Source organism: Dreissena polymorpha, chromosome 1 (genome assembly GCF_020536995.1).
Source record: "Dreissena polymorpha isolate Duluth1 chromosome 1, UMN_Dpol_1.0, whole genome shotgun sequence".
Lineage (NCBI taxonomy): Eukaryota > Metazoa > Mollusca > Bivalvia > Myida > Dreissenidae > Dreissena > Dreissena polymorpha.
In genome coordinates, this window is record NC_068355.1 from 77,230,934 (window position 1) to 77,245,676 (window position 14,743).

The window sequence follows — 14,743 nt, forward strand, 5'->3', positions numbered from 1 at the left end:
CCTCAGATCAAATTTGACTGTTCCCCAGGGGTCACAAAATCGAACATATGCTTATATTGGGCCCATTTTGTGCAAACTTTCAAATCTTCTTGTCCATAACCATTGGGCCTATTTCTACCAAATTTGGTATTTAGTGACATCTAATAGTTCTCTACTAAGTTTGTTCAAATTATGCCCCTGGGGACAAATTTGACCCTGACCTGGGGGTCACAAAAATGAACATATGCTTAAATAAGGCCTATTTTGTGCAAACTTTAAAAATCTTCTTGTTCATAATTATAGAGCCTAGGGCTACTTAATTTGGTGTGTAGTGATATCTAATAGTCCTCTACCAAATTTGTTCACATTATTCCCCTGGGCTAAAATTTGACCCTGCCCTGAGGGTCACAAAACTGAACATATGACGTTTACAAGGGGAGATTACTGCAGCCGTGTGGCTGTGACCAACAACAACAACATCTTGTAAACATGAGATAAAACAATGTCATTTAGTGCCATTTTAGATCAGATGGTGACTGCTTACAAAGGAATTTAAGTATGAAAAAGTGTTATGAATGTTTTTCTTATAAACTGAAAAAAGTCTGGTTTTATTTAAATATGTTGAAAGTGAACATATATCCGGATAAAAATATTTCGGATGACATGTTAATTTCATGTCTTTTTTGTAGTGTTTAAACCAGTTTAATAATATCTTATTGATTTGAAAAACACAACTTCCATGAACATAATTATTTCAAGAAAAGTCAATATATAATACTGCATGGTAAACTCGAACTTTGTATCCAAGAGAAGGTGTTTGCATTAATGAAGTGCAACTATCGTATATGCTGCTTTTTAATAACTAATGATTTATTGTTCCATTTGTGAATCGTGACTCATGAATTGGTGATATTATTGTCAGTTGCTCAACGATCCATATATATTTCAGACCATTTTATAATTTTCTTAAAATATGTTATGAATTGATCTTAGAAGTCAAATGTATTACTTAATTAAAAACATTTATAAATATAAAGAAATAATCTGTAGATTATCATGATATTTTCAGGCCTGTTGGTCTTATGGATGTGTGGGTTGTTAATTATATTTTGAGATGATTCTTTACAAAGAAAGATGCTACTATTGTATTTTTTATAAATGTGTGAAAGGCTCTAAGAAGGAACCAGAGATTATTAACCCTTAACCAAACACTAGCAGGTTTTTACGGGTTTGTAGCTGACAACTTAATAAATAATTGTGATAAAATGAAAAATTGCTCAAGATGAGTGCGTAGATTTGATCTTCAGCATCTAAAAATATGTGAAATAGAAGGAACGACAATATCTTTTGGAGAGATAAATGTACCTACGTTATAAGCAAAGGACCTGTGCAACAATTCCCGGGCATTTTAGTCTGTTTAGTTTACACGGTAGTAACTTTTTCCATGTATAAAAAAGCTCACCGTTCCAACTTTATGGCCCCCAGTGGGACGAGGGATAGAAAGAGAAAGTCACATGCTTGAGTATATTTCAACCCATGCGCATTGCACTTTTTTTTTCGCATAAAAAACAGTGGAGTGATACGCCCCATCATGGCCCTCTTGTTTTTTTTGCAATCACTTTTCACTTAAGGATGTTAACATTAAGTATTTCATTTAGAAGGTAAAACATTTTTAATTGAAGAATTTTCTGAGTGTGCCCGGGTCATGGAAGGCATGCTGAAGAAGTATGCAAAGCGCTTCCTAAGGGAAGAACACTCAGACAAATACTATGACGACAAGGATTTCCACGTTAACGCAGGCCGAGGAAACCCAGGCGAAAAGAAATTCAGACCCAAGCGTGCTGCAAGCTCTAAGGCCATGGAAACCGTGCAGAAGGCTCTGAAAGGGGGTGGCGAGGAGGAAGTGAGTGTTAAAATATTTACAAACTGATAGGCAAAGGTTGTTTTTATTGCTGAACTTGCAAAAGGTGGCATATAAGGGTTTGTTGTGATCGCTTGGCCATCTGATCTCATTGATTGAAAATGCTGTGTACAAGAATCCTGCATCTTATACTTGTGGAGTTAGTGTCCTTAGTTTAGTTAATTTGTGACAAACTCTACATCTGGAATATAACTTAGAGATACAGAAACTGTGGATATCTGGGTGTATATTCCTAAATGATATCGAGATATGCATGAATCCAAAATTAAATTAGTAAAAAAGTCAAGGTCAAATCATGAGCAATAAAAAGGCGTTTTATTGTTGCCTCAATTGAAAGTAAATCTATTTTATTGTCATGCCTTCATACTTTCAAATCGTACCATACACACTCATTGATAACACCTGTTTAACTGTGAACAGTAAATAAGGGACCTCAGCACTTCAGTCTTTGAAATTATAAATTGAAAGTTAATTTTTAACAGAGCTAAATTTCATGCGAGAGTGTTACATTTTTATTATTAGGTCATTTCAAAATGCAAAATGAATCAATCAATACCTGTACATTTCTAACATTCAAGAAACTAATGATACATTTTTAGATTGTTCACAAAATCAGAGAGTGTGTTTTTATAAGGAATATTTGACATTAAAGCTTTGTGAGGGATGAAATATACATTAATGTACTATAATGGTTATTGTTGTATTACACATTATTTATTTACCATTAACATGGCTTTTAAATAAAATGAATTACTAGAGTGTTTAAACTACATTATAGTAAGGCAAAAAAAATGGAAACAATACCAGAATGGGATGGGGGGTATAATGAAGGGATTAAAAAATACAGTCTGCCATGAAATGAAAAATCTGTGTATTTTACACATAAATTAAAAAATTCAAAATTAAAATACCCGTAATCAGAAACAAATTTCTAGAGGTCAAATTATCATAACACTAATTAAAGTTATGAAGATGTACTTGATGTGGTTCAACTTTTCTCTCTCAGAACATGTTGAAATAAGGCTTGTGTAGATAATAACTTTTGGTGTGAGACCATTCCAGGCACTTTTTAATTCAATTGCTCATATTTCACGTTTGCTATCAGAGATATATTCAAGGAAAGAATTAATTGCTTTTTCATATGGTCACTAATGTTGCAATTGAATTATATAATGTGAGGTACAAAGCGGCTTGTTGGGTGAACCCTATGAAGTGATGAATAGATTATTCGCCTGAATTGATTTTAAAAATCACACCATTCATGTATGTTTCAAATGAAAATTTAAAGATCATTAAATGATCATAAAAGAGTTATTTTATAAGATGATGAATCCCACAAAACCATTCATGCCTTCCTATTTTATCTGGATTTTTAATCCATCTTATCATTATATAAACACGTTTATAAGAGAAGAAAAAATCATTATTATTTCAGGCAAGTTCTGAGGAAGAAGAGACCAACAGAAGGAAAGGGAAGGCACCGTTCAAACAACCTTCACACCATGATGACCTTGTTCTCAAGGAGATGATAGAGATGAAGCGCCAACGGGAGCGCAATCTTGCCATATCAGCTCTGCAAAACCACAAGGTGATTACCAGGGGTCCAGAAAGGGTGCAGCTGACTGCCCCTACTGGCGGTGTCATGATAGTGCCCAAGAGCGAGCTGAACTCCAGTGGCGTTCTCCGCATGGCTGCCACACGCGAAATACGCAGGAAAGTGATGGCCAAGCCTCAAGGCTCCCCATCGACAGGAGCAAGCCCAGGAACATCAGTTGTCCAGCATGATAGTGGGCTCAATATCATTGATCATTCCATACCCGGTTCTACTCAGCCCAAAACAATACGCATTGTTGCCAGTGGTACTGGTCCACAGGCTGTGAAGGAGACTGCAGAAAGTGTGCGAGTTTCTGCTGATGGTTTTCTGTTTATTGGTGGTAGGAACTCTGGAATTAAAGTCACTGGGACTACCAAGATAGTTATCCAGCCCCAGGGTGCTGCTGTGACCACAGCCAGTGCTTCTAGGGGACAGAGTCCAGCTATGTCAACACAGGCCCAAGGTCAGTCTTCGACAACAATTGGGACCTCTCCTGGAACGGGTCAGTTGAAGAGGTCAGCACCATCTGGCCTTCACACAGTGGCGGGTATGACCCTCAGCAGTGCCAGTTCAGTTCTGCCAAGGATGATCCAGGCCCAGCCAAAGCTTTCAGCTCAAAATAACACGTTAACAACTGGAGCTTCAATTGCTCAGTCACAATTAACACCTGAATTACAGAGAAAGTTGGACATAGCTCAACAAATAATGATGATTAATTCACAAAAGAAGCTACAGCAGCAGCAACAACAGCAGAATGCAAGTAATAATACATTGTCAACATCAAGTCCAGCAAAGATAATCAAATTATCTGTTCCAACTGTGAGGCAATCAATTGAGGAACAGTTGAGAGACAATTCCCAGCAATCTATAGAAGAACGATTGATGGATCCAAACTTTGACTCAACAGTCGGATCTGTGTCCCAGAGTGTGATAAGTAATGTCAATATTGCTAGTGATATCCTTGACACTTACTATAGTGAATTAAATGATGGCAAGTCCAAAAAAGCACAGGCTAATGCATTCAAGCCTAAGATCCAATTGTCCAATCTGCCATCAGCGGCTAATCATAGTGTGTCTACAAGTGCCAGTCCAGTTTTAAGCAGCAGTGCTCCTACCCTTACTGCCGTCCCTAGTCCAGCCAGGAATACTTCAAATGTAGCGTCCAGTGAGCAAAATCAGAGTGCTATGCCAAGTGGAACAACAATAAACCAACAAATGGTCAATTTGTTAAAACTGACTCAAGTGCAACAAAATCTCCCTCAGTCCACGATGCCAGTTATTTCAGAAACGGCTTCATCAGCAATTAGGACGCCTTTGTCCTCTGTAACTCAGCTCTTCTCAAGTGGTAATTCAGTGTCAGAAATGCTTAAAAACGCTCTACTGACAGGAAATCTGCAAAAATTTATCAAATCTGGCACAGAAAAATCATCGTCGTCTACTTCTTTAAGTATTGGAAGCTTAGCCACAACAACTAGTCCTGTGGCCTTGAAGGTTCAAGAGAACCAACCTCAGCCTAGTAATGGGCATCAATCTGAAGAAAATCCAGTCCAAAGGAACTTGTCAAAGAACACAGTTTTATCTTCTTCAACAGCTATTTTACAATTAACAAACCCGCAAGTGGCTAGTTCACAGATGTCAACCCCCAAAGTAAGTGTAGGGAACATAGCAAACTCTCAAATCAGTGGTGAACAGCTTAGCAGTGTACATATTGGAAGTATACATGTTAGTGCACCTCAGCAGAATGTTGCAAGCAGCATCACTAACATCACTCCTGCAAATATGGAAGTCATACAGCGTGTAATACAGCTTGCAAAACAACATAAAGAACAACAGCTGCTGCAACAACAACAGCAACAATTACAGCAGGATCAGCTGTTACAGCAACCACCTCAACAGGAGCATCTTATGTTGAACCAGCTCTCACAAGTGTTAAGTCATCACCAGCAGCAACAACAACAGCAGCAACAACAACAGCAGCAGTCTGTATATGCCCAACCAGACAATCAGCAAGGAGCTTCAAACCCACTTAATCACCAACAACAGCAGCAGTTACTGAAGGCTCAGTTACTTCAGCAGCTACAGGCCCACCAGAAGGCACAACAAATGCCAGGCTCCCAACAGACCCAAAAATTGTCACAGCAACTGCTTCAGCACTTACTAGGAGGCTTTGTGGGCCCATCAGTCCAAAGTGTCACATCCAATAGTCCTGTCCTTTCAATGACTGCTGTTGCAACGACTTCCACGTATGGGGAATCTTATGTTCAGCATACTCCAGCCCAAATACTGCCATCTTCCTTGCAGCATTCAGCAGACGGTCACCTTGTTACAAATACTAATGTAAACATGCCAGTAATCTCGTCCCAAAGCATCGCAGAAAACAACTCCAGGCAATTGTCTTCACAAGATGTGAACCAGAATCAAAACCAGGTTGTGATGGGCGGTGCAAGCATGTCATCTCTACCTAAATCCAACAGGCAAGGCGTGTTTGATGTGTTTTCAAATTCTAGTGATGAGGTGGAGATGGACTGTGCCCCCGGGGCGACCTCGGAGGGGGTCACTGATGATCGGTCAGCCTCCAAACTGCGTCAGCAGAAGGTCATGAAGATGGGTTTGGCGGGCACGGTCAATTTTGGGTCACCTTTGAGGACAGCCTCTGTTATGGAGGCTTTGAAGAGCAAGCTGCATTTGCCCAAACATGAAACACAGGTAAGTTAATGCATTATATAGCTTTTTTGGTTATTAATAGTACAGGCCTTGTTCTGGTTTCTTTAGCTTTAACCAGTGTTTTTAAACTCAGTGAATCTTGTGTCCGTAGCATACAAGTGAGATAAAACTTGCTTGAGTGCTTTGTAAGCACCTTGCAAACACTGCCAACTCTATTGAACACTGGATTATACAGTTTACCGAATTGATTTAATTTTGCACAAACAATAAATCCATGCACTGGTAAATTCTGAAAAGGACCTTCTCAAGTTTTCAATATCATCAGGATTGTTATATTTTCTTGATCTGAAGTTATATTATTGCATAAACTCTATCTATAATGCCCTGTGGCGGGGTGCAGAAACTTGGCAAAAGGAGGGCTTGAACGGGAGAAATCGTTTATTAACAATGCGATTCACGTGCTGTTAGAGCCCTGTTATGTGTTTTTCATATCAATAATCTGGTCCACGCGCAGATACTTCCCTTCCCCAGCCTTCGACGACTTTCCAAGCATAAAAGGGGAACTGAATAACAAATAAGCACCAGTTTCCTCATGCATGCAGGGATAATGACTATTTCAATCCACTTTTCAAGTTATACCATCTGCACTCTCTTGATAACAGCTTTATTTTATTGGCAACGTCAATAAGTTAAGGTTATTTACTCAACACTTTCAAAAGACTATGCTGTAAATGAAAGTGTTCATGTACCTTCAACGTTCCTGCTGTAAATTCCAAAATGATTCCTCATTTTTAACTTTGCGCTGCTGTATTTCAACTTTGCATTAATTCACTGTTTAAACACATTTTAAATCGAAAACTGCCTATCCGAAGGTAAAGCCTCGTCATTTCGGATGATGACCGAGTGAGGCATATGTAAAACACAACCTTTAACTGTATTGAAATAATCGAATTATTTTGTCGATGTCGAATGAACAAAACATATTGATTTCACTGTTATTTAAAATTATTTTGGTATGTGTGATTTGTTTATGCAATAATAGCAAAAATACACATTTTCTCGGACATGATCATCTGCGGGCGCTCGAAAAATCCGTTCCTTCCCTCGTGCTGCACACTCGGGCAGGAACGGATTTTTCGAGCGCCCGCAGATGATCATGTCCTCGAAAACGTGTATTATCCCTCTAGTGAAGATATTATGGAAGTCTTGATTCAACTTCTTATTTCAAAGACTGTTACTTAGTTGTTATTCAGACATCACTTTTACATCATAGGTATGAGCATTGTATGCTACATGATGGCAGATGAATGTACTTTTATAGGAAAAGATGTCTGGTCTGACCGTAAGTGAAGGAAACAGCCTTCCATCAAGTACTATGACTCCAGAAATGTTTCAACAGGTCTCGTTTGCTCTATCCCAGCAGCTTCAGTCAGGGGACACCATTATGCAACAGTTTAATAGCACAAGCGCAACCTATCCAATCATAGCACAAGATCAGCTGTACACTGTTGTTACTATGCCATCGGTTGATATGGAGACAGCAGAATGTGAATATCAAGGTCATCTTCCCCAAGAACAGTCTGCAGGCTCTCAGAACATTGTTAATGATGATGTGTTCAGTTCTCAGAGTGGAACTGAAATTGTTAGCTATGAAGATGAAAATGTGACCATGGGTGCGAATGAGGGAACTATGTATTTTATGCATACAGAACAGGGTGGCCAGTTAGATGGGATGACATTTGTTACGAGCTACGACTCAGAAGCATCTGATGCAGGTGCTATCGAACAAATGTTGACAAACGAGCAGGCACATCTAGTGAGCAGTTCAATATATAATACTAACCATAGCATGGGTATTAATTCAACAGTGACAGCCAATGTGACTGTACAGTCTATTCCAGTGAGTATGGATGTAAGTGCAAGTGGTTACCAGAGCCCTGGAGAGACTTCTGTAGATAATGCTGTGTATGCCTCCGGGGAACCTTTGTACAACGGGAACTATTACCCTGTCACATTCACCAGTGGTAATGATGATGGGCAGGCTGAACCAGAGTCTACAGATACCATGGTTACCCACCTTGACGATGGCAGCATCTAACAAAGTACTGACTAGGGTGTGTGCGAATAATAGGAGAATCCATCTTTTGTTTTTATAAATATATTTGTCTTATTTGTGCACCTCCATGTCACCAAATGCATGCTTATTTTTTTGCAATTCTTGTATCTGCATACAGGTGTTGCTGGTACTATATTATGATAGATAAGTTTGTGTTAGTTTTGTACTGAATGAGTAAATGAAATGATAAACCTGAATAAGTTTGGTATGTTAACTATGAAATGATGCGACTGAATCAGTGTGGTATGTTAATTAATTGAAGCATGTCTAATAGCTTTAGTTGTTGTAGACAATTAGAATTCATAGTTGTTAATTTAATGAATTCAATGGGACTTTTATACAATATCAATTTTTAACCAGGTTTTCCGAAGGAAAAAACTGGTTATTAGATTGGCGAATGCGGGCGGGCTGGCTGGCTGGCTGGCGGGCTGGCGGAACAAGCTTGTCCGGGCCATAACTATGTCGTTCATTGTCAGATTTTAAAATCATTTGGCACATTTGTTCACCATCATTGGACGGTGTGTCGCGCGAAATAATTACGTCTATATCTCCAAGGTCAAGGTCACACTTTGAGTTCAAAGGTCAAAAATGGCCATAAATGAGCTTGTCCGAGCCATAACTATGTCGTTCATTGTCAGATTTTAAAATCATTTGGCACATTTGTTCACCATCATTGGACGGTGTGTCGCGCGAAATAATTACGTCGATATCTCCAAGGTCAAGGTCACACTTTGAGTTCAAAGGTAAAAAATAGCCATAAATGAGCTTGTCTGGGCTATAACTATGTCATTCATTATGATATTTTAAAATCATTTGGCACATTTGTTCACCATCATGGGACGGTGTGTTGCACAAAAGAATCACGTCAATATCTCCAATGTCAAGGTCGCCACGACTAAAAATAGATTTATTTTAAAACAAACTTACAAAGGGTGTTAATTTTGTTTGTTCATTTAAAAAGTTCAGTTTGAGTTGTCTCCCTTTATCAGATTTTTTTTCACAATGAAAACCTGGTTTTGTGACAATTTTGTCCCTTGTCTGAGTATTGTGAAGTTGTACATGTAATTAAAATGTAGCTCATTGTTGAGTGATACGCGCTTCATTTGTTAGCTCACTTGAGCACAACACACAATGGATACTGTGATGTCCTCCATTTGTCTGCGTTTGTGTTGTCAGTTTATTTTTTTCTTCAAGTGATTTTTATGTCCCCCACTATAGTAGTGGGGGACATATTGTTTTTGCCCTGTCTGTTGGTCTGTTGGTTGGTTTGCGCCAACTTTAACATTTGCAATAACTTTTGCAATATTGAAGATAGCAACTTGATATTTGGCATGCATATGTATCTCATGGAGCTGCACATTTTAGGTGGTGAAAGGTCAAGGTCATCCTTCAAGGTCAAAGGTCAAATATATGGGTCAAAATCGCTCATTTAATGTACACTTTTGCAGTATTTCAATATTCAAGATAGCAACTTGATATTTGGCATGCATGTGTATCTCATGGAGCTGCACATTTTGAGTGGTGAAAGGTCAAGGTCATCCTTCAAGGTCAGATGTCAAATATATGTGGCCAAAATCGCTCATTGTATGAGTACTTTTGCAATATTGAAGATAGCAACTTGATATTTGGCATGCATGTGTATCTCATGGAGCTGCACATTTTGAGTGGTGAAAGGTCAAGGTCAACCTTCAAGGTCAGAGGTCAAATATATGTGACCCAAATCGCTAATTTTATGAATACTTTTGCAATATTGAAGATAGCAACTTGATATTTGGCATGCATGTGCATCTCATGGAGCTGCACATTTTTAGTGGTGAAAGGTCAAGGTCATCCTTCAAGGTCAAATATATGGGTCAAAATTGCTCATGTAATGTCACTTCTGCAATATTGAAGCTAGCAATTTTATATTTGAAATGCATGTGTATCTCATGGAGCTGCACATTTTGAGTGGTGAAGGGTCAAGGTCATCCTACAAGGTCAAACGTCATATAGGGGGACATTGTGTTTCACAAACACATCTTGTTCTTCTCCTGAATCGTTGCATAAAATTTATCTAAACTTTACAAGAAAGTGCCTTGGGTGGTAACCTTTAACAATTGTGTAAATGTGTCAGTTTTTATGCCCCCGGTATGGTGGCATATAGCAGTTGAACTGTCTGTCCGTCAGAAAACTTTAACATCGGCCATAACTTTTGCAATATTGAAGAAAGCAGTTTGATATTTTGCATGCATGTGTATTTAATGAAGCTGCACATTTTGAGTGGTGAAAGGTCAAGGTCATCCTATATGGTCAAAAGTAAAAAAAATACAATCCAAGGGAATTAATAAGCTTTAAAAGAGAGATAATATCTAAACCTGCCAAATGATACATTGAAATTTTATTTCAAAGCGGCGCAATAGGGGGCATTGTGTATCTGACAAACACATCTCTTGATGTTTTAATTATTACAATGTATTTAGGTTTCCGGGACCAAAGAGAGGTTTTATAAGTGATTTTTTTTTTAATCATCTAAAACAGCATGGCCTAGAGGTTTATTATTTGATTTGTAACATATGTGTTCATCTACAAAGTTTGTTCAAATTATGCCCCTAGGTTTAAAATTGATCCCATCCTGGGGTGACCACTTTAACAGAGACTTTTAAAGGGAATATGTTAAAAAAAAAATATTGTGTAAAACTATAAAGTTGTTGCTTTTATATTTGGCATGTAGTGTCATCTAGAGGTCCTCTATATACTTGATTCCAGTTATGTTACTGGGGTTAAAAGAGGCCTCGCCACTGGTATTACCAGTCTTTCATAGACTTATATAGGGAAAAAAAATAGAGTGTAAAACTTGAAAGTCCAAGGCTGTCATATTTGGTATTAAGCATCATCTAGAGGTCCCCTGTATATTCATTCTAGATTATACCCACTAGAAATCACCAGGTTTACTGGTACATAATACTTAAAATAGTGACAACCTTTAACAAATCTTCTTGTCTGAAACTGCAAAGTAAAAGGTATTCATATTTGTTATGTAGCATCATCTTGAGGTTCACTACACATTTTTGACAAATAATGCCCCAGGGGTCAAAAGAAGCCTACCACAGGTTGTTACCAGTTTTACATCGACACATGGGAAACCTGCACAAATCTACTTGTCTGAAACCTTGAAGTACATGGCTTTCATGTACAGTATTAAGCTTAAAGAAGAGGTCTTTTCAAACCTGTGATAGTGTTATGCCCCTGGGTTCAAAGTGGCCTGGCCCTAGGCATCACCAGTTTTTCATTAACTTTATAGAAACAACCTCGTGAGACCTCTTGTGTGAAACTGTAAAGCCCTTGGCTTTCATATTTGAAATGTAACAACAAGAGATCTTGAAAATACATTCAATTCATCGGCCTGGGGTGAAAAACCGATCACACCATAGTGGTCTTATTAATAAATAATATGAAAATGAATAAACACACATTTTTAGCTCACCTGATTGCTCAGGTGAGCTGTTGTGACCGGTCTTTGTCCGTCGTATGTCCGTTCGTCCGTCCATAAACATTTGCTCATAAACACTCTAGAGGCCACATTTCTTATTCAATCTTCATGAAACTTGGTCAGAAGCTTTGTCCCAATGAAATCTCGGCCAAGTTCGAAACTGGGTTGTGCCGGGTCAAAAACTAGGTCACTAGGTCAAAAAAAAGGGAAAAACCTTGTAAACACTGTAGAAGTTACATTTCATTCCTGATCTTCATGTAACTTTTTCAAAATGTTTGTCTTAATGATATATTGGTTGAGTTCAAAAGTGGTTCCGATCCGTTGAAAAACATGGCCACCAGTGGGCGGGGCAGTTTTCCTAATTTGGCTTTAAAGAAACCTTGTAAACCTCTAGAAGTCACAATTGTTGCCCAATCATCATGAAAGTTGGTCAAAACATTGGTTCAATTGATGTCATAGATGAGGTCGAAAATGGTCGAGATCGGTGAAAAAACATGGCCGCCAGTGGGCGGGGCATTTTTCTCTATATGTATATAGTGGCAGTTTTCCCTATTTGGCTATAGAGAAACCTTGTAAACACTCTAGAAGTCACAATTTTTGCCCAATCATCATGAAAGTTGGTCAAAACATTGGTTTTATTGATATCTCGGACAAGTTTGAAAATGGTCGGGATCGGTGAAAAAACATGGCTGCAAGTGGTCGGGGCATTTTTCTCAATATGTATATAGTGAAAACATGTGAACACAGTAGAAGTTACATTTTCGACCCAATTTTCATGAAATTTGCTCAGAACATTTGTTTCCTTGATACGAGAGTTAAGTTCAAAAATTGTTCCGGTCAGTTGGATAACATGGCTGCTGGGAGGGGGGCAGTTTTCTCATTATGCCCCCCCCCCCTTTCAAAGAAGAGGGGGTATATTGTTTTGCTCATTTCGGTTGGTCCGTCCACCAGATGGTTTCCCAATGATAACTCAAGAGCGCTTATGCCAAGGATCATGAAACTTCTAGATACATTGATCATGACTCCCAGATGACCCCTATTGATTTTCAGGTCACTAGGTCAAAGGTCAAGGTCACGATGACCCGAAATAGTAAAATGGTTTCCGGATGATAACTCAAGAACACTTATGCTTAGGATCATGAAACTTCATAGATACATTGATCATGACTTGCAGATGACCCCTATTGATTTTCAGGTCACTAGGTCAAAGGTCAAGGTCACAGTGACTCAAAGCAGTAAAATGGTTTCCAGATGATAACTCAAGACCGCTTATGCCTAGGATCATAAAACATCATAGGTACATTGATCATGACTCGCAGATAACCCATATTGATTTTCAGGTCACTAGGTCAAAGGTCAAGGTGACGGTGACCCGAAATAGTAAAATGGTTTCCGGATGATAACTCAAGAACGTTTAGGCCTAGGATCATGAAACTTCATAGGTACATTGATAATAACTCGTAGATGACCCCTATTGATTTTCAGGTCACTAGGTCAAAGGTCAAGGTCACGATGACCTGAAATAGTAAAATGGGTTCCGGATGATAACTCAAGAACGCTTGGGCCTAGGATCATGAAACTTCATAGGTACATTGATCATGACTCGTAGATGCCGTCTATTGATTTTCAGGTCACTAGGTCAGAGTACAAGGTCACGGTGACCCAAAATAGTAAAATGGTTTCCGGATGATAAATCAAGAACGCTAAGGCCCAGGATTATGAAACTTCATAGGAACATTGATTATTACTCCCAGATAATCCTATTGATTTTCAGGTCACTAGGTCAAAGGTCAAGGTCACAATGACCCGACATAGTAAAATGGTTTCCGGATGATAGCTCAAGAACACTTATGCCTAGGACCATGAAACTTCATAGATAAATTGATCATGACTTTCAGATGACCCCTATTGATTTTCAGGTCACTAGGTCAAGGTCACGGTGACCCAAAGCAGTAAAATGGTTTCCGGATGATAACTCAAGAACGCTTATGCCTAGGATCTTAAAACTTTATAGATACAGTGATCATGACTCGCAGATAACCCATATTGATTTTCAGGCCACTAGGTCAAAGGTCAAGGTCACGATGACCAGAAATAGTAAAATGGTTTCCGGATGATAACTCAAGAACGCTTAGGCCTAGGATCATGAAACTTCATAGGTACATTGATCATAACTTGTAGATAACCCCTATTGATTTTCAGGTCACTAGGTCAAAGGTCAAGGTCACGATGGCCCAAAATAGAAAAATGGTTTCCGGATGATAACTCGAGAAAGCTTAGGCCTAGGATCATGATTCTTCATAGATACATTGATCATGACTCGTAGATGACCCTTATTGATTTTCAGGTCACTAGGTCAAGGTCACGGTGACCCGAAATCGTAACATGGTTTCCAGATGATAACTCAAGAACGCTTATGCCTAGGATCATGAAACTTCATAGATACATTGATAATGACTCGAAGATGACCCCTATTGATTTTCAGGTCACTAGGTCAAAGGTCAAAGTCACGGTGACCTGAAATAGAAAAATGGTTTCTGGATGATAACTCAAGAACGCTTATGTGTAGGATCATGAAACTTCATAGGTACAACGATCATGACTCGCAGATGACCCCTATTGATTTTCAGGTCAAAGGTCAAGGTCACGGTGACCTGAAATAGTAAATTGGTTTCTGGATGTTAACTCAAGAACGCTTATGCCTAGGTTCATGAAACTTCATAGGTATATTGATCATGACTCGCAGGTGACCCCTATTGATTATCAGGTCACTAGGTCAAAGGTCAAGGTCACAATGCCAAAAATCGTATTCACACAATGGCTGTCAAGGTCACGGTGACTCAACTTAGAAAAATGGTTTCCGGATGATAACTCAAGAATGCTTACGCCTAGGATCATGAAACTTCATAGGTACATTGATCATGACTCGCAGATGAAATAATGATGAAACTTGACCAGGATGTTTGTCTGGACAATATCTAGGTCAAGTTCGACATTTGG

At 38.8% G+C, this 14,743-nt stretch overlaps 2 protein-coding genes across 11 annotated transcripts in view; one reads left to right on the top strand and one right to left on the bottom strand.

Annotated features, from left to right (window-relative positions):
- LOC127836674 (ras-related GTP-binding protein A) overlaps positions 1-14,743 on the bottom strand; it is a 378,726-nt gene that overhangs the window by 270,824 nt on the left and 93,159 nt on the right. The gene's annotated exons all lie outside the window — the stretch shown is intronic.
- The window catches only part of LOC127836334 (uncharacterized), a 493,739-nt gene that overhangs the window by 68,603 nt on the left and 410,393 nt on the right, over positions 1-14,743 (top strand). Inside the window, exons 18-21 of one of the 10 annotated variants that reach the window (XR_008028731.1) lie at positions 1,662-1,882; positions 3,336-6,200; positions 7,480-9,828; positions 9,975-10,094. Coding sequence is in view for 2 of the 10 variants with exons in the window: in XM_052362957.1 (XP_052218917.1) it covers positions 1,662-1,882; positions 3,336-6,200; positions 7,480-8,256 (3,863 nt within the window). In the remaining 8 variants the exon portion in view is untranslated. Of the gene's footprint in view, positions 1-1,661; positions 1,883-3,335; positions 6,201-7,479; positions 11,040-14,743 lie in introns of those variants that run through there. The other 9 variants (XR_008028729.1, XR_008028728.1, XR_008028720.1 and 6 more) reach the window with 9 other exon arrangements.